The sequence below is a fragment of the Mus musculus genome, chromosome 10, assembly GCF_000001635.26.
Source record: "Mus musculus strain C57BL/6J chromosome 10, GRCm38.p6 C57BL/6J".
NCBI lineage: Eukaryota > Metazoa > Chordata > Mammalia > Rodentia > Muridae > Mus > Mus musculus.
This window is the reverse complement of record NC_000076.6, coordinates 63,528,660-63,550,709: the sequence shown is the minus strand read 5'-3', so window position 1 is coordinate 63,550,709 and position 22,050 is coordinate 63,528,660. Positions and strand designations below refer to the sequence as shown.

The 22,050-nt window shown below is 43.7% G+C and overlaps 1 protein-coding gene across 3 annotated transcripts in view; it reads right to left on the bottom strand.

Annotated features, from left to right (window-relative positions):
- Ctnna3 (catenin (cadherin associated protein), alpha 3) overlaps positions 1-22,050 on the bottom strand; it is a 1,573,570-nt gene that overhangs the window by 1,452,958 nt on the left and 98,562 nt on the right. For all 3 annotated transcript variants that reach the window (NM_177612.3, NM_001164376.1, XM_006513475.3), the window contains exon 3: positions 12,997-13,189. In NM_177612.3, the coding sequence (NP_808280.2) occupies positions 12,997-13,189 (193 nt within the window). The remainder of the gene's footprint in view (positions 1-12,996; positions 13,190-22,050) is intronic.

Sequence of the window (22,050 nt, the reverse complement as noted above, 5' to 3'; positions counted from 1 at the left end):
TATCATATATTGAATGATTAGTCACCAGAGAGTAGAAGGAACTCTTTGATGGAATTAGAAGGGTTAGTAGTTGTGGCCTTGTTGGAGGAGGTATGTCAATGAGGGTGGGCTTTTGTGGGAAGCCGAAAACACCATTACAAGATGGCGCTGGCTACCACTGGCCACTGCCCATGATTATGGGTAAACAACCAATGTGCGCATGTGCATAAGAGTTTTTTGCCGAGTCACTGCCTGGTGGGACGCATATTAATGAGGTACTGGTAGCATAACCAATCAGGTATGGACACGTCACTCCTAGGCCTATATAAGCAGCACCATTTCTGGGCTCAGGGTCTTTCGCCTATGCAGTCAATGCTCTCCCAATAAACGTGTGCAGAAGGATCCTGTTGCAGCGTCGTTCTTGCTGGCGAGTCGGGCGCTCACAGGCTTTGAGATTTCAAAAGCCCATGCCAATCCCAGTTCTCTCCCTTTCCTGTCCTCTCCTCTCCTGTCCTCTCCTCCCCTCCTGTCCTCTCCTGTCCTCTCCTGTCCCCTCCTCTCTCTCTCTCTCTCTCTCTCTTTCTCTCTCTCTCTCTCTCTCTCTCTCTCTCTCTGCTCAGTGATCAGAATGTAGCTCAGTCACTTCTCCAATATCATGCCTGCCTGCCTGCCACCATGTTCCCTGCCATGATGATAATGGATTAAGCCTCTGCAACTCTAAGCAAGCCCTCAACTAAATACTTTCATGTATAAGAGTGGCCTTGGTCATGGTGTCTCTTCACAGCCATAGAATATTGACGAGGCCAAACAATGACCCTGAGAAATTGCCAACTACTTAATGCACTCTTTTATAGTAGAATGTGCAAAAACCCATAATGTTCAGGCCTGTGTTGTGTATTAGCTAGTGTGGTGGTTTAAAAGAAAATCACACACACACACACACATACACACACAGAGAGAGAGAGAGAGAGAGAGAGAGAGAGAGAGAGAGAGAGAGAGAAAGAGAGAGAGGATCACAGGGAATGTCACTATCAGGAAGTATGATCTTTTTGGAGTAGAGAAAGTATATCTCAGTTGTTTCCTGCCGCCTGCCAATCTGGATGTAGAACTCCCTCAGCTACCTCTGCAGCACCATGTCTGCCTGTGTGCTGCCATGCTTCCTACCATGAACGATAAGTCAGCCCCAATTTGATGTTTTACAAGAGTTGCCATGATCATGGTGTCTCTTCACAGCGACAGAAATCCTAAGACAGCTCAGATCCCTGTCAGCATTACACCAACGTCTATGAAATGACTAGAGAGTGGTACCTCCTCTGTAGCCCAAAAGGAGAGCAAAGTCATAGCCAGTGTGTGAATCCCACTTTGATTACCGACTCCTTTACAAGCTGAAATTTCAGGGCACATTTTCATTTCTAGGACCCACCATGTGCAAACCAGCCTGTTAGCATGCATTAACTCTTTGTTCTTATCTTTGACTTGCACATCAAAGTAAATGGCAGATTGCCTACAGACTCTGTTAGACTTTCAAAACTGGTAGTGCTGTTATTCCTTAGATCAGTCTATCTGTCACAGATCCAGCATTTTGAGGGACTATCAATGGGAAGGCTGCACTCCCCACATGCCGGCATACGTCACAGTGAGTGACACAGACTAGTTTGCTGAGAAATCAAATGCAGTGTAAGGAAAGCCTGCTGTAGCTATCTCAAGAGGACACTAAGGGATGCCATGTTGAGTGTTTTCCAACAGCCAGTGGTTTATAAGCAATGGAGCTAATTAGCTCATCAGTCTTCAGTGGAACTGTTTCCGTAAACATTCTGCCCGCTTACAGAATACCACACGTTCACGTTAAAATACATTCTATGACAGTGTATCTTTTCCCTCAAGTGAAGAGTGAACTGCACAGAATCTCGGTGTTTAGTGAGAAGACTGTTGTATTTGTGACTTAATGTTTATCTAGAACACCAGAGATGTAGCAACAGTCAAATACATGCAACATCAATATCCATCCATATCCATCAATAAATGGAAGTAATTCGGGTGTTAGCTGCTGCCTTCAACCCCAGACATACTCTATGAGGAACTGGCAGTAAATACCAGACATTTTACCAAACCCCTATCTGACAGAGTCAATAGAGTCGACCAGTTACTTAGGAGCAGTTCATTAACGCTGACTTGTTACTTTCCTTTATTAATGAATATTCAATATTCAAACTCTTTAAATATAGGTGGTACAGAATGGACACCAGTGGTTGGATGGTAGGTTGGTTGGTTGGTTGATTGGTTGGTTGGTTGGTTGGTTGGTTGGTTGGTTGGTTGGTTTTTATCTCGGGTTCATTAAGACACTATTTACTTCCCTATTTAAAACATGTGTTGAGGTGCCTACAGAAAGGACTCACTCAGTGGTTAAGAGCACTGGCTGCTCATCACAGGATCTAGGGGGTTGGTTTCTAGCACCAACATGGTGGCTCACATCTGTAACTCCCATCTCAGAGGATCCAATTCCCTCTTCTGGTTTTCATGGATATCAAGTTTACAAGTTGCTCAAATGCATACATGCAGGTAAAACACTCATATACATCATCATCATTACCACCACCACCACCATCATCATCTACAACAACAACATCATACTCTTTAAATGTACACTGAACAATTGAAAAGTCAATAGGGAACATTTCGAGAGATCCACACTGGAAATTTGACCAAGACATTTGTAGGTGAAGTGTGTGTCCCTGCACACTGATGAGAAGACTATAAACCTTCAAGGTACCATTCTCCCATTTCTAGAAGTAATCATTTTATCTCACTACTGTGGGTGATGGCAAGTCTAGAATCCTAATTCCTAGTGGGAAATCAATCCATAGACCTGAGGTTTTAGAGGCCATGGAGATTAATAATTAAGGAAATATGGAAAGACAGATGAACAGAAAACAAACCTTAAATACAAGGGGGCAGCTGTCTGATGAAATAACCTCTAATAGCACAGGAAGATAACTGGAGGTGACAATTAATTGAACATTTCAAAATATTAATAACCAGTAGGATTCTGAATGTTCCTAACTGGAAAAAAAAATAGATCTATGCCTGAGATGCTGGGTGTCCAAATTACCCTGACTTAAGCAATCTATATTACATTTATTAATGTATTAAGTATATACCATTCCACAAATATATAATTACCTTGAATCAATTAAAATGCCTATTAATTTCTAAAGATAATATAGCCCAAATGCTTATAGCTTGTGCATGAGAAATATGAAGAATATTCTTATTTTTATTACATCTTATTTATCTATTGAATGTGTGTGAGTGTGTGAGCACTGCCATGCTACAGCACGCCTGTGGAGGTAGGGGAATAACTTTTGGGAGTCGATTCTCTCCTTCTACCTTGTGGGTCCCAAGAATTGAACTCATGATATCAGGCTTGACAACAAGCCCCTTTACCTGCTAAGCCCTTTCACTAGCCCAGAGTGTGCGTTTCAGACAATATGGATTACTTCCCACAAGCATCAGTCTCCTTATCTCTACCACAGGGCAGGGTCTGCCAGAAATAGCCATGAGCCATGAAGCATAATGGAATGGATGGGCTGCTACAGGCGAGAAGGAGAGAGAGAGAGAAAGAGAGAGAGAGAGAGAGAGAGAGAGAGAGAGAGAGGAGAGAAGAGAGATCAGATACAGATTCAGATACAGATAGATGATGATACAGATACAGATACAGATACAGATACAGATACAGATAGCTTCTGGTAGGCTGCAACATGAGCACACTGGAGCACAAGGCATTTGTTTTAATGTAAGATGGCACCATCTATATTTAGGAGAGAGAGGGCCCTTGATGAATTCAAAAGCTCTTAACTAACCTTAGCATCCCTCCAATTGGTTTCGGTGGCTTTGGTGGATACCCACAAGTAAAAATAGATGGGAAGGCAGGATGTCCAATAATTTGCAGGTTCCCTCCCATCTCACACATGTCCATGAAGCCTGTGGTACCTAGGTGCAGTTGCTGGCTCTCGTGGGCACAGCCATCAAGACTGCTGGATGTAAGGCTGCACATCCCAGCTCCAGATAACCCACACTAAAGTACTTGCAGTGTTGATACTGTGGTCCATCTAAGCTGGCATCCTGGCTTGTGTGGACAGTATACAAGGGAGTTGAACCTTCCTCTTTCCCTGAAAGCCCTTGAAATCTCAGCTTAGTTACTTCCTCTACATTAAGAAACCAGTTCTTTGAGAGACAAAGAATTCTGTGACAACCTCTCTCCCTCGCCCCAAAACCGCTCCCCCCCCCAAAAAAAGAAACAATCTACTCCAAAACCGCTCCCCCCCCCCAAAAAAAAGAAACAATCTAGACAGGAAGCCATTGAAGAGAACTTTTAAATGTGATAAGGATGCTACAGTGTAGCTCTTCACAGGTGATGGCTTCTGGCGTGGGTGCCTATTTGCTCTTTGACCATGCTCCAGTGAGTATATGGACAACACAAACTAGACTTGATCTCCTCTCTCTCTCTCTCTCTCTCTCTCTCTCTCTCTCTCTCTCTCTCTCTCTCTCTCCCTCCCTTTTTATTCTTCTTCTTTTGTTTTGTGGAAGGTCATAAGGATTAGAAGTGGACCTGGGAGGAATGAGAAGTGAAAGTGATCAAGGGTACATTTTGTGAAATTTCCAAATGATCAATAAAAATGTTATGTTAAAAACAAAAAGAAAGAAATCAATTCATTCATATTTAATTTATTTCACCAGTAGAAATATGCTGTTGTTTCAAGTTAACATTTGCATAAGAAAACTATTTTATCCTAATTAATACTACTTTTTGAGGTTTATAGTTAAAGGATGCATCCTTTATGAATTAAAAAGCAAGTCCTCTTGCTTGCTTACTGACCATTTTCTACTAAAACACATTAGCTCAGTGACAGTGAATTTTGTCTAGTTCACTTGTGTGAGTCCAGGTTATTGAGCAAATCTTTGCTCATGAAAAGGTATTTAGTAGATTTCTCAATGGGACATGTGTACATAAATCTCTGGGAAAGACAGACTATGCATAGACCATTTGTTCTATCAATTAGCGGCCAGTGCATCTATGCTCATGTGGGGGAGAATCATCTTTCCCCAACTTAAGACTAAAGTGGAATCATTTAGAAATGCCTTGTCTGTTTGTCCTTTCTTCCTGCTTTCCCAGCCCTTTGACATCATTAGAGCTGTCCACATGTCTGCTGCTCCAGGTAGACTCCAAGTAGCTAGGTTATCTATCTTATCTATCTTATTTTATCTATCCCAGGGCCCAAAACACCACCAAATGTTTAAGAAAAGTGGGTAAGTAGATGCTCCACAGCACATGTCTGCAAATGGACAGGGAGCGGGCATACAGAAGTCTATTTAATATGTAGCCCTCCTCTCCCTACCTGAACCCATTGCTCCCCTCCCATAAGCCAGATTCTCTCTAATAGTAAATCCATACAGTTTACTCACTATATAGTAATGTTTACTATATAGAGAGTAAACCCATAAGGGTTTACTTCTGCAAGGCTGGATAACTATTAGATTGCCAAAGACTGTGAACAGGTTGGAATGTGGCAGATCCAGTGCCTTAATTAGGATCCATCTTTACTACCTGTAGCCCTGTTCTTATCCATCCCTTCCCATCTCTCTCTCTTCCCATTATCTTCCCTTCCCAGCAGAAGACCTGATGTCCCTCTGTACTGGCTAGTTTTGTGTCAACTTGACACAGATGGAGTTATCACAGAGAAAGGAACTTCAGTTGAGGAAATACCTCCATGAGATCCAGCTGTGGGGCATTTTCTCAATTAGTGATCAAGGGGGAAAGGCCCCTTGTGGGTGGGACCATCTCTGGGCTGGTAGCCTTGATTCTATAAGAGAGCAGGCTGAGCAAGCCAGGGGAAGCAAGCCAGTAAAGAACATCCCTCCATGGCCTCTGCATCAGCTCCTGCTTCCTGACCTGCTTGAGTTCCAGTCCTGACTTCCTTGGTGATGAACAGCAGTATGGAAGTGTAAGCTGAATAAACCCTTTCCTCCCTAACTTGCTTCTTGGTCATGATGTTTGTGCAGGAATAGAAACCCTGACTAAGACACCCTCTGTCTGGTGAATCTTTTTGAAATGTATTAACTTAAAAGACCCTACTCTCTGCTAACCAAAGAGTTCAGCATGTCATCAGACAGGCCAGGAGCAAAACTTTCCCTAGTTTGCTTTAAGCATCTGCCTGGTGTCTCTACCAGTGTATTTGGGGAAAAAAAAAAAAAAAAAAAAAGCTTTGATTTACGACTTTGTTCTGTTACTATAAAAACTTCACCAAACTGTTAGGATATGGAATTTGGAGTGAGTTAAGTCTGAGCTGCTGGGCAATGGTCTCTCATACTCAACACCTTTGTGGTAGAGAGCTGTGGTCTGGTGTGGACAATTTCAACAGTTTCCTCTACTGCACCTAGATCATTAGCAAAAATAAACAGTATCTCCGTCTCCTAATTGTCTTTAAATTTGATGCTGAAAGACAATGTATGCTGCCAATCATCCTCTCCAGCTCTGTGAGTTACCACAGGTTATCTCATCTAACACAACACATTGTATATCATTCTATATTTCTATGCAGCAGGAAAAAAGTATCACTTTTAGAACTTGGTAACTTGATATAGCAGGTTATCTCAGCCAACACAATACATTGTGTATTGTCCTATGTTTCTATACATCAGGAAAAAGTAGCGCTTTTAGAACCCAGGAAAGTCCGGCAGTGGTGGCACATGCCTTTAATCCCAGCACTTGGGAGGCAGAGGCAGAGGCAGGCAGATTTCTGAGTTCAAGGCCAGCCTGGTCTACAAAGTGAGTTCCAGGACAGCCAGGGCTACACAGAGAAACCCTGTCTCGAGAAAAAAAAAAAAGTATAGAACCCGGTAAGTGAGAAGAGTGTCTAGAGCTACCCTAGGAGAGTCTTAGTGTCTACGAATACAATGACACTCATTCTCTCCGGGCTAGAGAGATGGTTCACTGGTGAAAACACTTTGGCTCTGGCAGAGAACCTGGGTTTGATTTCTATCATCCACATGGACGTTCACAACATCTATATCCGCAGTTCCAGGGGATCCAACGTGTTCCCCCAATGTCCACAGACACTAAGACACAGGTGGTATTGAAGGTGCTGGAAACTACTAATAGAATAAACACCAGGAAAACCAAGTAGATCCGAGTAGCATTGCTAAAAGGGGGAGAAATAATTCTTAAAATGAGATAGAGAAAAGTCCAGTAACTTCAAAGAGGTAGCAATAAGACTGACGTCAAGCTCCTCAAAGGATGCTGTGGAGTCCAGAGGGTTAAGAAATAGCTTCTTCAACTCGCTGAAGCAAAGACATTTCCAACTTAAAATGATCTGCTCAGAAGTAAAACATAAAAATGTTTTTGAGGGTGGCTGCTTCGAGGGCTGGTAATGATGGAGTAAAACATGCTGGGCTGTTGCTTTCGCAGGTAACAGACAAAACATATCAAATAGCCATGGAGGTCACACGGTAATGATTGAAAGCCAGCAGAAGCTTATCTGGTATTAGCTCTGATATCTGATATCTGAGAGATACTATCATGTGCCATTTCTTCTGAAGGTAAAAATCTCGTGGAAGAGGAAACCACAGGTAGACAGAACTTTGAACCACACATGAATTTTCCTTAAAAAAAAAAAAAAATCCACAGCATGCACTGGGGCAATGCTGATGACCCAGTAAGTACAAAATATAAATAAAAATAAACTTTTTTTAAAACCTGTACTTTTCTATTAATTGTCGTCGTTACAAGAATAGAAACCTCAGTGCTCAGCAGGTTTGGTCAATGCATCAGATAATCCTTTGAAATGCCACAAAGCCCGCCCACCCTGTGAAACTACAGACTGTATCCCAAAGACCACAAGTCTGTGAGACTGAAGGTAAAGCCAGGCTTCCTAGAATGTCAGCCCAGTGTGTGAACGTTTACTGAGGAGGTCACAACAGTGTCTGTACCGCTACAAACACGTGTTATTATTTAACAAACCACTAGGTAGCATTAATGTGTATGGCTTACAAGTGGGATCTGCAGAGTGTAGGGAAGTACTGTCTATGCAAAGGGAGCATACAGGCTACAGGGAAAACATGCAGTCTATACATTTAAGCCATTCTTAGATAATATCTGTGTAGTTTTGCAGTTAATCTAAAACTATTTGGATAGAATTTCAGATTTAACTTCTTGCTTGTGTCCGGGTGTACGAGTACTTGGTGAACTGCAAAGTCACAAATAACTGTGAGCAGCCTGCCCAGCACTGGGACCTCCTGCTGGATCTCTGCCCTCTGTCCGTTTCCCACCTCTCCTTTTATTATCTACTCCTTTGTACTCTCCACGTCTCATCTTCTGCAGGCACATTCCTTAGGGAACACAGATGTTTGCATTTTTTTTTATCACTTTCGGCTTGTAAGTAAAGCCACTAGAAGCAGTAAAACATAGAAGGGCAGAATCTCTTAAGAAGGCTGAAATTATGCTGAGTTTCTGTTGGAATTTTTATGAACTGCTCTCAGAGGCCTTCTGGAAAATAAGTCAGTTACGACGTCAATAAAGCCACCCTCCACTTCCAATCCTTTGTCACCTGTCCAGATACCTCACATTGATTGGCTGCTTCTTATTAGACCTTCGAATGCCACTGGACAAAGGCCCTTTAAGAGAGGGCAGAGACTATTTAAAACACGTTTCCAGTGTCAGACAAAGTCAATGCATTATTAGGTCAGAATGCATTCAGCTTTGTTTCGACTCCACCACTGAGCTAACATTCCTCCCAGGCTGGGGGCACAATGTTCTTCTCACTGTGGCTCTCTGCTCCATACAGAAAGCATTCCTCGGATTCCAGGAGCATGTGCTAGCTCCACGCTTTCCTCCCACACTGCAGTGGGAGTGGTTCCCTTCCACTGTCCAAGGAATTAGAGCAAGACACTTCAACAAGTTTATCTGTTGTGTGCACCACATGGGACGTGTGTGTGTGTGTGTGTGTGTGTGTGTGTGTGTGTGTGTGTGTGTGTGTGTGTTTCAGATGAGAATAGAAAATCATGAATAACTTACTGCATGAGCCTAGTACCCAGACTTCTCTGAGAATTTCTTTTTTTTAACTGATAGATGGATGAATAAAGAAAGCAAAATATATGTCTGTGATTAGTCTTTGTTTTAAAAGAAAAAACATCTGTGAGGTAACCCAGTCACAAAAGAAAACACATGGTATGTACTCACTGATAAGTGGAGTGGATATTAGGCAAAAAGCTCGGAATACCCATGATACAATTCACAGGCCTTATGAAGCTCAAGAAGAAGGAAGACCAAAATGTGGATGTTTCAGTCCTACTTAGAAGGGGGAATAAAATAATTCCAGGAGGTAGAGAGTGAGAGGACTTGGGAGGAAGAGAAGGGCAGGATCAGTTATGGGAGGAGACTGGGGAGATGTACAGAAGAGTCGGGAAATTGAACAGAGGTGTATAGCAATGGGAGATTGGGAACTGGGGATAGCCACCAGAAAGTCTCAGATGCCAGGAAAGTAAGAGGCTTCCAGGTCCCAGTGGGGATGACATTAGCTGAAATACCCAACAAAGAGGAGAGAGAACCTGTAGAGACCATATCTAGAGGTTAGGCATGGATCCCCAGTTGAGAGATGGGGCTACTCACCCATCTCCAAAATTTTAACCTAGAATTGCTCCTGTCTAAAGGAAATACAGGGACAAAGAGTAGAGCAGAGACTGAAGGAAAGGACACTCAGAGACTGCCCCACCTAGGGATCCACCCCATATGCAGCCACCAACCCAAATACTATTGTGGATGCCGGGAAATGCTTGCTGACAGGAACCTGATATAGTTGTCACTTGAAAGGCTCTGCCAGAACCTGACCAATACAGATGTGGATGCTTGCAGCTAATCATCAGACTTATCACAGCGACCTTAATGGAGGAGTTAGGGGAAGGACTGAAGGAACTGAAGGGGTTTGTAACCCCATAGGAAGAACAATAATGTCAACCAACCAGACCCCCTAGAGCTCCCAAGGACTAACTACCAACCAATGAGTGCACATAAAAAGACCCATGGCTCCAGCTGCATATGTAGCAGAGGATGGTCCTGTCAGGCATCAATGGGAGGGGAGGCCCTTTGTCTTGTGAAGGCTCAATGATGCCCCTGTGTAAGGCATCTAGGGCAGTGAGGCAGGAATGAGTGGGGGAGTGGGGGAGCACCCTCATAGAATCGGGGGTGGGATGGAATAGGGTGTTGCAGAGGAGAAACCGGGAAAGGGGATAACATTTGATATTTAAATAAATAAAATGTTAATGTTAAAAATAAAAAGAGCCATTTGCCACAACCTAAAAATGGAGGACATTATGCTAAGTCAAGTGGCCCAGCCTCAGAAAGAGCTCCAGAGAGATGGCTCAGCAGGTGAAAATGGGTTGTCCTACAAACCAGAACCTAAGTTAGGGTCCCAGATCCCACTGTGGAAGGGAAGAACCAAGCCCCCAAAAGTCCTCTGAGTTTCACACACATGCCACATGCACACACACACACACACACACACACACACACACACACCCTACACACCCTCACACGCCACATGAACCTGCAATAATAATACTAATTATAATAATAATTTTCAAAGGAAAAATGACGGAAAATTCAAATATAGTGATTACCAGGACATGGTAAGAAGGTGAGGGAAGAGAGGAGATGGGGGTCAAAGGGCACCAAGTGTCAGAAAGGGAGGCATGCGGAGTTGGAGCTCAAATGTATGACAGGGCTGTGTAACATCACAGGAAGAAGCCTTCCTGAGCAAGTGCATGGTTGGCTGTTCTGTCATCAAAGGCTGGGGGGTAAAACCGTAAGACGAGAGCCACATCCATGTACTCTACTAGAAACCACTTTGTAACATGGATCCGAAAACACCATGCTGTGTGCCTTAAATCTATACAACAGAATTAACTGTAAGAGGTGTGAAAGCAAGAATTACAAGATTAAGCATAATCCTATATCATATATTTAGCCTAAAGTTGGCTGTGACCAGTATGTTTATGTCGGTTAGGAAATACTATCACACATAAACAGACAGAGGGGTGTCCATGAGGTAGCTTGGACTGGCTAAGAATGTGCCATCCTTCAACCACAGACTCTTAAGTGCTAAGGGTATGGCTCTTTCTAGTTTTCTTAAAATTGTACTAGGGTTTAGGGGAGAAAAATATTTGAACATCTCAGGGTTGTTTTTTTTTTTTTAAGAAGCTGAACAAGAAAATTCAACTTTGTTTTCACTCCCCCGAACAGTTGTAGCAAGGTGATAGGCACAAAACCATCAATTAGTGCTTTTAAAGATATCTTGCATATGTCTTTATGGGAGATGGCTCTGTGGATATAGTGGTTCCTGAGCAAGCATAAGGACCTGAGTTCAGAACCTTAGTACCCACATCAAACATAAATGAAAACACGCTGTGTGGGGCCATGCACATCTGTAACCCTAGCTCTAGAAGGCTGAGACAGGCAGTGCCCATGGGTTTGATGGTTGATAGGCACCCAGCCAAAACTGTGAGAATTTTGTGAGGTCCAGATTCAGTGAGAGACCCTGTCTCAAGATAGATAGATAGATAGATAGATAGATAGATAGACAGACAGATAGACAGATAGAGAGATACTTAGTGTTCTATTGCTGTGAAGAGACACCATGACCAAGGCAACTGCTATAAAGAAAAACCTTTACTTGGGACTGACTTACAGTTTCAAAGGTTTTAGTCCATTGTCATCATGGTGGGACCCATGGCAGCATGCAGGCAGTCATGGTGCTGGAGAAGCTGAGAGTTCTACATCTGGATCCACAGGCAGCAGGAAGAGACTGTGCCACACTGGACATGGCTTGAGCTTCTGGGGCATTAAAGCCCATCCACTCCAGCAAAGCCATGCCTACTCCAAGTCCAACAAGACCACACTTCTTAATGTGCCACTCCCTATTCAAACACATGAATCTATGGGGGCCATTCCTATTCAAACCACCAAGATAGATCGATAGATAGACAGACAGGTAGACAGATGGGTAGGCAGGCAGGCAGACAGACAGGTAGATAGATAGATAGATAGATAGATAGATAGATAGATAGATAGATAGATAGATAGATAGATAGAGTAGGTGAGTAGATGGGTGGTGGATGGATGGATGGATAGGAAGGAAGAACAGAAAATTGACAGGCAGATACCCCAGCATCAACCTCTGGCCTCCAAGTTTGTCTGCATAGGCAAGAGCAACTGAACAAATGCAGCCCCCATTGGCACGAAGTACGTTTTTTAAATCTTTTCTTCAACATGCTGCAGATGAGACTTGTATTCTTCATCGACTGTTGCCGGGCAGTGGTGGCGCACGCCTTTAATCCCAGCATTTGGGAGGCAGAGGCAGGCAGATTTCTGAGTTCGAGGCCAGCCTGGTCTACAGAGTAAGTTCCAGGACAGCCAGGGCTACACAGAGAAACCCTGTCTTGAAAAAAAATCGACTGTTGTGTTAATCATAGTAAAAATATCAAAAGGCGGAATGTACGTCTTTATTATACAATATGAGCAAGGCACAGCATGGATTGTGTGTGGTTTATACAAACCCTTACTAAATTAAAAAAAAAAAAAGTATTGGTAAACCTATACTTCCAAACACTGAAAAGTAAAAACTCTATTTTTGAGGCTGTCGGGGAGGAAGTGTTTAACTGCTTACAGAGAACTTTATAATTCATGGCGTATGGGTGAAGGCATCGTCCACACCATCAGCCTCTCTTCGGTTATTAGGGGGAGCTGTATACAGAAATCCCATAGCCAGAGAAGAGCCAGGTCTGGGACTCCACCTTGGAGCTGCCTAACGAGCCACTCTGCCTCCCACAGCTCGCTCGCCCGCTCTTCACAGCTGTGTGCAAGACTCATAAACTCAAGCCCGCAAAACAAAGCACTCGCAGATCTGCCGCAATAACCCACACCCTAAGGATAAGCAGTTTGCTTCTGACCCGGGGCTGGATACTCACTCTCTTTTCGAACTTCCTGGAGTGCAGCTGCCAGCTCTTCCTTTAAAACCGTGGCTTCCTTAGCAATCATCTCCCCCTTGTCTAACAAATTCCAAGTTGCTTCCTCCACGGAAGCTAGAAGAACTCTGGCTCTCTTTGAACGTCCTTTCTTCCTGTTGGAAGGATTCTGCGGACAATTCACCAGGGTAGTAACCTAAAATTGGGAAAGAAAGAAAAAAAAAAAGCGTAAGGGACTTATTAAACATCTTGTAAGGAGAACCCAGTCTTGAGAGATATAATAGCTCAAAAGAGACAGAATCATGTCTCGGTAACAAGACTCACTCCAGAGACTGTTGTTATGTCCCCAGGAATCAAGTCGTTCCTTCAAGGGCAAGCCACTGGAATCCCAACTGAAGACTGGAATGGAGAGTCACGGTTATTAAATCTTATGAAGTTTTAGTACTAGATGAAGGCCTGAGAGGACCATGGTGCATCATATACTTACTGTGGAAAAAATATAGATGTTTAATAAGGAAGGGAAAAATGGAGGTGGGCAGTACACAGCTGGTGTGGCTCAGTGGTTAGGGTGCCTGTCAGACACGCATGAGGCCCTAAGTTCGAGTCCTACTACAGGTCATATCAGGGGTGGTGACAGCACACACCTGTTACACCAGCCCTTGGAGGGTGGAGGTAGGAAAATATCAGGAGACCGAAGTGGTAAGATAAGATGTTCAAGGCCATCGCCCACGACATAGGCTTGGGGACCTGTGGGAAGCCACATGTGCCGTTGCAGAGTGGCACTGACTACTGCTGGCCACCACGCATAAGTTTGGACAAACAACCAATGTGTGCATATGCAGTAAAGTTTTTTGCAAAGACACTGCCTGGCCCGGGCATGATAATGAGGTTCTGTAAGGTACTGAGAGTATAACCAATCAGATGTGAGACATGCAAATGAGGTATGATAATGAGGTTCTGTAAGGTACTGAGAGTATAACCAATCAGATGTGAGACATGCAAATGAGGTATGATAATGAGGTTCTGTAAGGTACTGAGAGAGAGTAGCCAATCAGATGAGGAACATGCAAATGAGGCTTAGTGCATAACCAATCCGGGTGTGAGACACGCCCCTCCTAGGCCTATAAAAGCAGCACCAGTTCTGGGCTCGGGGTCTCTTCGCCTCTACAGTCAAGCTCTCCCAATAAACGTGTGCAGAAGGATCCTGTTGCAGTTCTTCCTGGCCAGTCGAGCGCGCAAGAGGGACCATCATGGGAAAAGGGGTAGAGAGGGGTAAAAGACAGGGAGTGGAGGTCTGCAGAGAAACATTGTTTACTGGGTGTGACAGGCAGCCATGGCTACACACACAGGTGTACAAGATCAAGTTAAAGCAAACTCCCAGCATGGATGGGGAGGGGGTCACCAAGTTGCAGCCCTAGTGCCGGAGCTGTTAGCAAGTGACCAGCTGGTGGGAGAAAGAGTCAGTTTTCTTCAGAAATTCAGGCTATGAGAACCATACTCCCAGTACATGGCCCTACCCTAGTCATGGATAGGCATCACCAAGTGTACTGGGTGTGTTTTTAAAACAGAGAGGACATGAAGCTGGGAGGGGAAAGTAGTGGGACTGTAAGGGAGGAACTGGAGAGGAGGGAATGGGGGGGAGGGAGGCACTGATCCAAACACAGTATATGCGTGCATGAAATTCTCAGTTGAAAAGGGGGATACAGATATGTAGAAAAGAAGTCCATAGTATTATTTTATGGAAAAATATCCATTGTTTCTATGTTTTCTATGAAACCTTGGGTCCCAGCTGAAGTGTTGGGATAAGACTTTTATAAAGCAGAAAAAAAAAAAAAACTTGTATCCAATGTGTGAATTAGGAGAGGTCTGGGGCTCCTACTGAAATCAGGGCTCCTCTAATGGTAAGGCAGCGAGATGCTTAACTAGACGGAATCTTCCCACATTATGTACACAAATGAGACCCACTGTACCCCATAAATACACACTATATATCATATGCATATATGTGTGGATATATATATATATGTACATATATATATATATGTGTGTGTGTGTGTGTGTGTATATGTGTGTGTATATATATATGTGTGTGCATATATAAATATATATGATATGTACATCATATTTTATGCATGAGATGGGTAAAGCCCTAGACGAGTACGCTTAATGACCTGAGTTCCATCCTTGTAGCCAGAGTAGAAAAAGGGCCCTGAAGTCTGACAGTTGTCCACAAGCACACTGTAGCACATGTGCCCACATATGTTATATATATGCACGCACACATGCACTAACAATAAGTAAAACCTTATAATAGGGGGGCTGACTATGCACATCAGTGTGGCAGATACTCAGGAAGCAGGGACTAGATCTATCTCCAGATTCAGCTCTACAACTCTTGGGCATCTACCCAAAGGGCTCTACATCTACTACAGATATGCTTGCTCATTCAGGCTCATTGCTGCTCTATTCATAATAGCCGGAGACTGGGAACAACTTACATGTCCACTAATGGTTGAATGGATAATGAAAATTGGTACATTTACACATTGGAATATTACTCATCTGTTTAAAAATGAAATTTTCGGATGACCCCCGCCTTGCACCATCCAGCACAGGTAGGGCAGAGCATCCTCAAGACAACCCCCACCAGGTCAAGAAGGTACCCACCTTCCAGGAGCACCCCAGAGATGACTCCTACCAGGCATCATGCAGAAGATACCTAGAGACCCCTGGTACCATTAAAATGAGCAAGTAGAGAGCTGGAAGAGAGAGAGAGAGAGAGAGAGAGAGAGAGAGAGAGAGAGAGAAGCAGAATGGTGTGTGTATCAGAGGCTGAACTGGAGAGTGGAGGGTAGTATGGAACAGCCTGGTGTGAGCCGCCTGTGATGCCACCTGAGGCCATAGTGAGGTCCTAGACCATGCTGCTGCTGAGAGCCATGTCTGGGTCCATGGCCCTGCAGTGGTTGGGATCTGGGTCGGTGCCCATGGCCCATGTTACCACCAAAGGAAATGCAGCCATAACTGGTCTGGATTCCCACCTGGGGCCATGTTGGTGTCCTGGGAAGCAACATAGAGCTGACCCTGGTTGCAGGGGCCTAGGTGAGCTGATTCCAAGGGTGTGAGTAAGGGACAGCTGACCCTGCCTCTAACCTGGGCAGCACAGTAGAGCTGGCCATGCTGGTGTGGGCAAGCAAGAGTCAGACTTCAGGGTATGAGGATGGGAAAGCTGGCCCCACCCCTTGCCTGCTGCAGTATTAGAGTGATGGCCTTTCTCCTCTCCCAGACAGTGCTAGAGAGCTGACCCAGGTGGCACGGTGTGGGTGAGCTGGCCCTGATGTTTTGAGCACAGGAAGGCTGTCAGGCTGGCCAACTCAGTTACCACCAAGGGCCAGATCCAGGGCTTTGAGTCAGTCTACCCCAACATCTACACCATTTATGAACTGCTGGAGCACATGAAAGAGCTGCTCCTCCCAAACCGAAGCTGCAGGATCTCCATGACACAGCAGGACATCTGAGAGGAGCCCCAGAGAGGAGCCAGTGTTGATAATGTAGCAGAAGCCAGAGGCTTCGGACCATTGGTCAATGATTCGCTGCAACGAGCACTTGCAAGAAAAGTTGTTTTGGCCAAAAGGGTGTATACTGTGGGACGCACTGCAGCTTCCATGGCGAGATTTGTTTGGGTTTTTTGTGGGTTTGTTTTCTTGGGGGGTGGGGAGGTTGCAAGGGTGGATATGGAGAGATGGGGAGAAGAGCAGGATTAGGGGCCATGATGTAAAATTCTCAAAGTTTAAATAACAAGCTTTTTAAAAAATGAAATTTCCAGGTAAACAGATGGGACTAGAAAAAAAAAGTCATCCTGAGTGGGGTACCTCAGACCTCAAAAGACAAATATTGTATTTTGCCTGCCTATGTGTGGATGTTAGCTTTTCAGCATTTGATAAGTGTGCTTCCAGTCATATAGCTACAGAGGCAAGGTATAGAGTAAGGGCTTAGGGGAAGTGGGGGGACCTCCCAGGGAAGGGGAAATAGATAGTTATGGAGATACGGGGGAGGGTGGGGCTGGAGAATTAAACAGGGAAAGGGAAAGAAGAGAGGAGTAAGGGGGTACAGGGAGGAACAGCTCACAGTAAGAGCCATTTAACAGAGCTTATGGAAACCCACTGCTATAGAAGCTTCTGGAAACATATACAGAAATGCAAGAAATCAAAATAGAGAGATCAAATAATGAGAGAGAGAGAGAGGAAGGGGGAGAAAATCACATTAACCAGTAAGACTATGAAATGGTTAAATAAGGTCCAGGGGGGGTTTCCTTTTTTGTTTTTTGTTTTTTTGTTTTGTTTTGTTTTGTTTTTGTTTCTTTCTTTGTTTGTTTGCTTGTGGTGCATATATTCTAGTCTGGGCACAATAAGAATACAAAACCTTGGTCACCACCATCCCTGTCAAAGGTGCTTTCTTTGATCCCAACCTTATCCTGCCCCCAGAGCCTCCACCTCCCAGCTGAGTGATGTAGGACGTTCGCAGCACACTGAAATGCTTCCCCTGCAGCTGAACTGTATCACTGGAAGACGAAGAAGAGCCTGAGGTACCACAGGGGTTCTCACAAACACCAAAAGGCAAATCTCTCTGCTCCCGAGTGCAGAACGAAAGGGATTTGTCTAGATTAAGACAAATTGTGACACCCTGTTTAAAACTTCGGTTTAACGTGAAGAATGAGCATCGTCGTCTAAAAGGTTCCTTCCCACCACACGCTCCTCCACTATTGTTTGACTCCTCCAAGCTAGCACCAAATGCTTCCCACAAGATACCCTAACCTTTGAAATTAAAATGAGCATCCTAGAAATGCTTTGTTCTTTACAGTAAATGCCACGGAAGTGTAAAAAAAAAATGTGAACAAGAACATTGTATAAGAACATTATGCTTATTTTTTAAAAAAAAAATGTAACTGCAGCTTGTAAGCTGCTCACTTGTATAAGCCGTTTGAACCTATATCTTCTCTCAAAACACCCCAATATAGTTATTTGATATTGGCTAAAGTTAAGCGACGTTTCTAATGATTCATCTTAGCTCAGAGAGTGAAAAGGCTCGGCCATCCTGTGTGGAAAGAGAAGACAGCTGAACTTTTTCTCACCTCAGTTCACCTAAAGGCTGTCACGTCCTCCCATCAATGGCAGTGACTCACCACAGCAGAAGTGTCTCATGGAGGAGGTTGGGGGTGCGTGTGTTATTTGAAAAGGTCTCCCTGTCTCCGAAGGAATACCAGCAACCAGTAAAATTAACTTCAGCTCGTTCTGTCAAGTGGTCCCTGTTTCTTTGTTTTCCTTTACAGTACAAAGAGCTAGTTCTATAAAGAATGCAAGACTTGGGTTTGAACCAGCAGCAAAAATGAGTCCTACAGAATCCAGTATATTTTAGCGCCTTTGTATTTTGCCACAGATGCATAACCTTACCTCTTCCCTTTTTGCTAGGAATTTTAGGGGATTTTTAAATATGGAGAATCTCTAGGTTGGCAGCTTTATTGAGCAAGCTTGGGTTTGTTCACTTATTTTTAGTATGTCACCCTGTGCTTTGCTATAACAGTAATCCCATCAAAGATAAAGGAATGTACATGCATAGATGTACTGGAATACCATAATTAAATCCATTATCTTTGGAGTTTTTGTTGTTGTTTTGTTTTGACAGGTGGGTTGTTTGCGGGGGGTGTTCTTTGGTTGGTTGGGTTGGGTTGGGTTTGGGGTTTCGGTTTGGTTTTTTGTTTGTTTGTTTTCAGTTTTTTTTTAATTAGGTATTTTCTTCATTTACATTTCCAATGCTATCCCAAAAGTCCCCCATACCCCCCCCCCACTGCCCTGGCATTCCCCTGTACTGAGGCATATAAAGTTTGCAAGACCAATGGGCCTCTCTTTCCAATGATGGCCGACTAGGCCATCTTCTGATACATATGCAGCTAGAGACACGAGTTCTGGGGGTACTGATTAGTTCATATTGTTGTTCCACCTATAGGGTTGCAGACCCCTTTAGCTCTTTGGGTACTTTCTCTAGCTCCTCTATTGGGGGCTCTATGTTCCATCCTATAGATGACTGTGAGCATCCACTTCTGTGTATGCTAGGCCCCAGCTTAGCCTCACAAGAGAGCTATATCAGGGTCCTTTCAGCAAAATCTTGCTAGTGTATGCAATGGTGTCATCGTTTGGAGGCTGATAATGGGATGGATTTGTTTTTCTTCTAGACAGGGTTTCTCTGTGTGCCTCTGGCTGTCCTGGAACTTGCTTTGTAGACCAGGCTGGCTTTGAACTCATGTAGACCGCCTCTGCCTCCTGAGTACTGGGACTAAAGGTGTGCGCCACTACACCCAGTTAAACCCATTATGTTACACAATTAGTATATGCTCATAAGTAATCATAATAAGCCAGGGCTGGCACAGTGGCTCAGGCAGATAATCCAACCTACTTGGGAGCCAGAGCCTGGGGGATCATAAGTTCAAGGCCTGCCTGGCAACTTAGCAAGACCCAGCTCAAAGAGTGTGTGTGTGTGTGTGTGTGTGTGTGTGTGTGTGTGTGTGTGTGTAAGGGATTTGAGCTAAAGGTTATAACTCAATAGCAGGATGCTTGCTAGGATGTGCAAGGCCTTCAGTTTAATCACTAATATTGCAAATGCTTAAATAATAATAGAAAATATAGTTAGTAAGAAGTCCCCCTCCCATTGAAAATATCCTAAGTTACCAGTCTCAAATTATATGTAAACAAGAAATTCCTACTTTATTAATTCTGAAAGTCTAACCTTTCATATAACCAGATAGATCTTAAACGGTCTGCAATTGTCATATGTTGAATATTAGAGCTCAAAGAAACAGTCTGCCTAATGTTTCCTACTTCAGGTATACTGGAATGTCTTTTTGCACAGCCCACAGTGCACTGGACTGTAATTAAGATGTATGTCTCTAGATGCTCCAAAGATGCTGAAAATTAAATTGGTATGCTTAGTGAATCAGCCCTTCCTTCACATTTCCCTGTAGACAGCTACCCTAGCACACAGTGGGAGACCGAGGGTACGGTCGGAGCTTGTGATTTAATCTTGTTTGGAGCTTAACAATTGCTTTGGCTCCTGGTTCCTTGACACTTGGTCTGTGGAAAGTTTTTAAATGCCAACTTGGATAACACATTTATATTCCATATTCGTGTTCTTTCCGATCAGACTCTTAATTCTTTTTTCTTCACACTCTGCTATCACTGTGGCATTAAAAGGCCACGTTAGCAGCTATCTCTTTTCCTGTTTGTGAGCTAAAATACTTTGGATCTTTAACCTTCCTCCAGGAACTCGCAGGAGCCTTCGGGGCTACTTCTGTTCCTTTCTGTTAATTTAAATTTGTGAAATCAGATATAAGACATGTAAGCCATGTTAATTGGCTTAAACTTTGTTGGGGTTTACAAAGAGGTTATAAAAATAGAAAAGAGGAAGCTTTGGAGAAAAGTAGGACTGTGACCTGTCAAAAGTCTCCCTGGACTTGGGGGAGCAGGGAGGTGCTCCTCAAGCCAAGGACAACTCTGTCTTCACTTCCTTCTAAAAACCAACCTGGACCAACTTAGCAAAGGTACTAAGGAAGGCCGAAGGATCGGAATCCTTTGTGTATCTCTAAATTAACATCCAGGACTCTCTCAAAACCAACCACAAACTTCGTTCGGTTCATTTCAAAGCAACAAACATTTATTGAGCGCACACTGTGTTGAAAATGGTACTCTGGGGAGTTAGGACATAAGCAGGACTAAGCTCCAAGAAGGAAGGGAGGGAGGCTTGTAAGCAACCGAACCATAGCAGGAAGAGCAAACTGCTGACCCTTCTGTAAGTACAGAGAAGGCTCTACAGAGCTGCAAACAAGTCACAGAGATGAAATGGGTCTTCCAAAAAGAGCCCCTAAGGACACATGGATTTCCACCAGGAAATAGGGGTAAACCAGATTGTCCTCAGCCTCGGGCTGGACTCTGGGTAGGAGGCAGGAAAAAAAAAAATTAGATCTGACCACAAGAAGTCAACTACAGCTGACCTACAAAGTCAACTAACCTGGGCCCATGGGGCCCCACAGACATTAAAAAGCAGACAGGAGCTGGACCTAGGTCCCATACAATGTTTGTAGCAGATGTGCAGCTTGGTCTTCATGTGGGTCCCCTAACATTGGAGTGGGGTGGTTGTGGGGGGCAGGAGCAGGGGGCTGTCTTTGACTCTGTTTCCTGCCACTGTATCCCCTTCCCCTAGCTAGACTGCCTGGTTGGGAAATCTAATCACCATGGCTATCTTAGGAGGATGGAGGAAGGAGACGCCTTAGCTCATCTGAGGTGGTAGAACATGAGTTTCCGGTTTAGACAGAGGAAGAACATGTGTATGATTAAGTCTGTGGCCTGCTTAGCTATACCTCATCATTTAAGGAAACCATACAGTTCTTGTTATATGATTTATCCTATTTAGGGTTATGCTGGAAATCAACATGGGCATCACCATAATGAAACAATTAAATATGTATACATAAATAAATTTTAATAACAGCACATAATAACTTTTTTATAAAATAGTCATCACTCTATGTGTGTGTATGTGTGTGTGTGTGTGTGTTTTCTTTTTTTTTAATTACGTATTTTCCTCAATTACATTTCCAATGCTATCCCAAAAGTCCCCCATACCCTCCCCCCCCCCACTTCCCTACCCAGTGTTTGTGTTTTCTAAGCCAATTTCTAGAAAAGCAACTTTCTAGAAATTCTGAATAAAGAACTTCTCCATGTACAGTTTGTCTGGATGATCTAGAATCAAGTGTCTTATAGCCAGTCTTCTAAGTCAAAAAGGGAAGATGATCGATCATAAGACTATATGGCTCATTTTCCAAAGCTAGCATATTTTTTATAATTATTTATTTCATTGCTGCTTTTCTTCCTCTTAAATCCTCATATTTGCGCATTTGCTAGGGACACTACAAACCAAACGCTGTAGACTGAAGAGCTTAAACAACAGACATGTAAGTTCTTACAATTCTACAAGCCAGAGGTCAAGAAAGGTTGATTATCCTGAACCCGT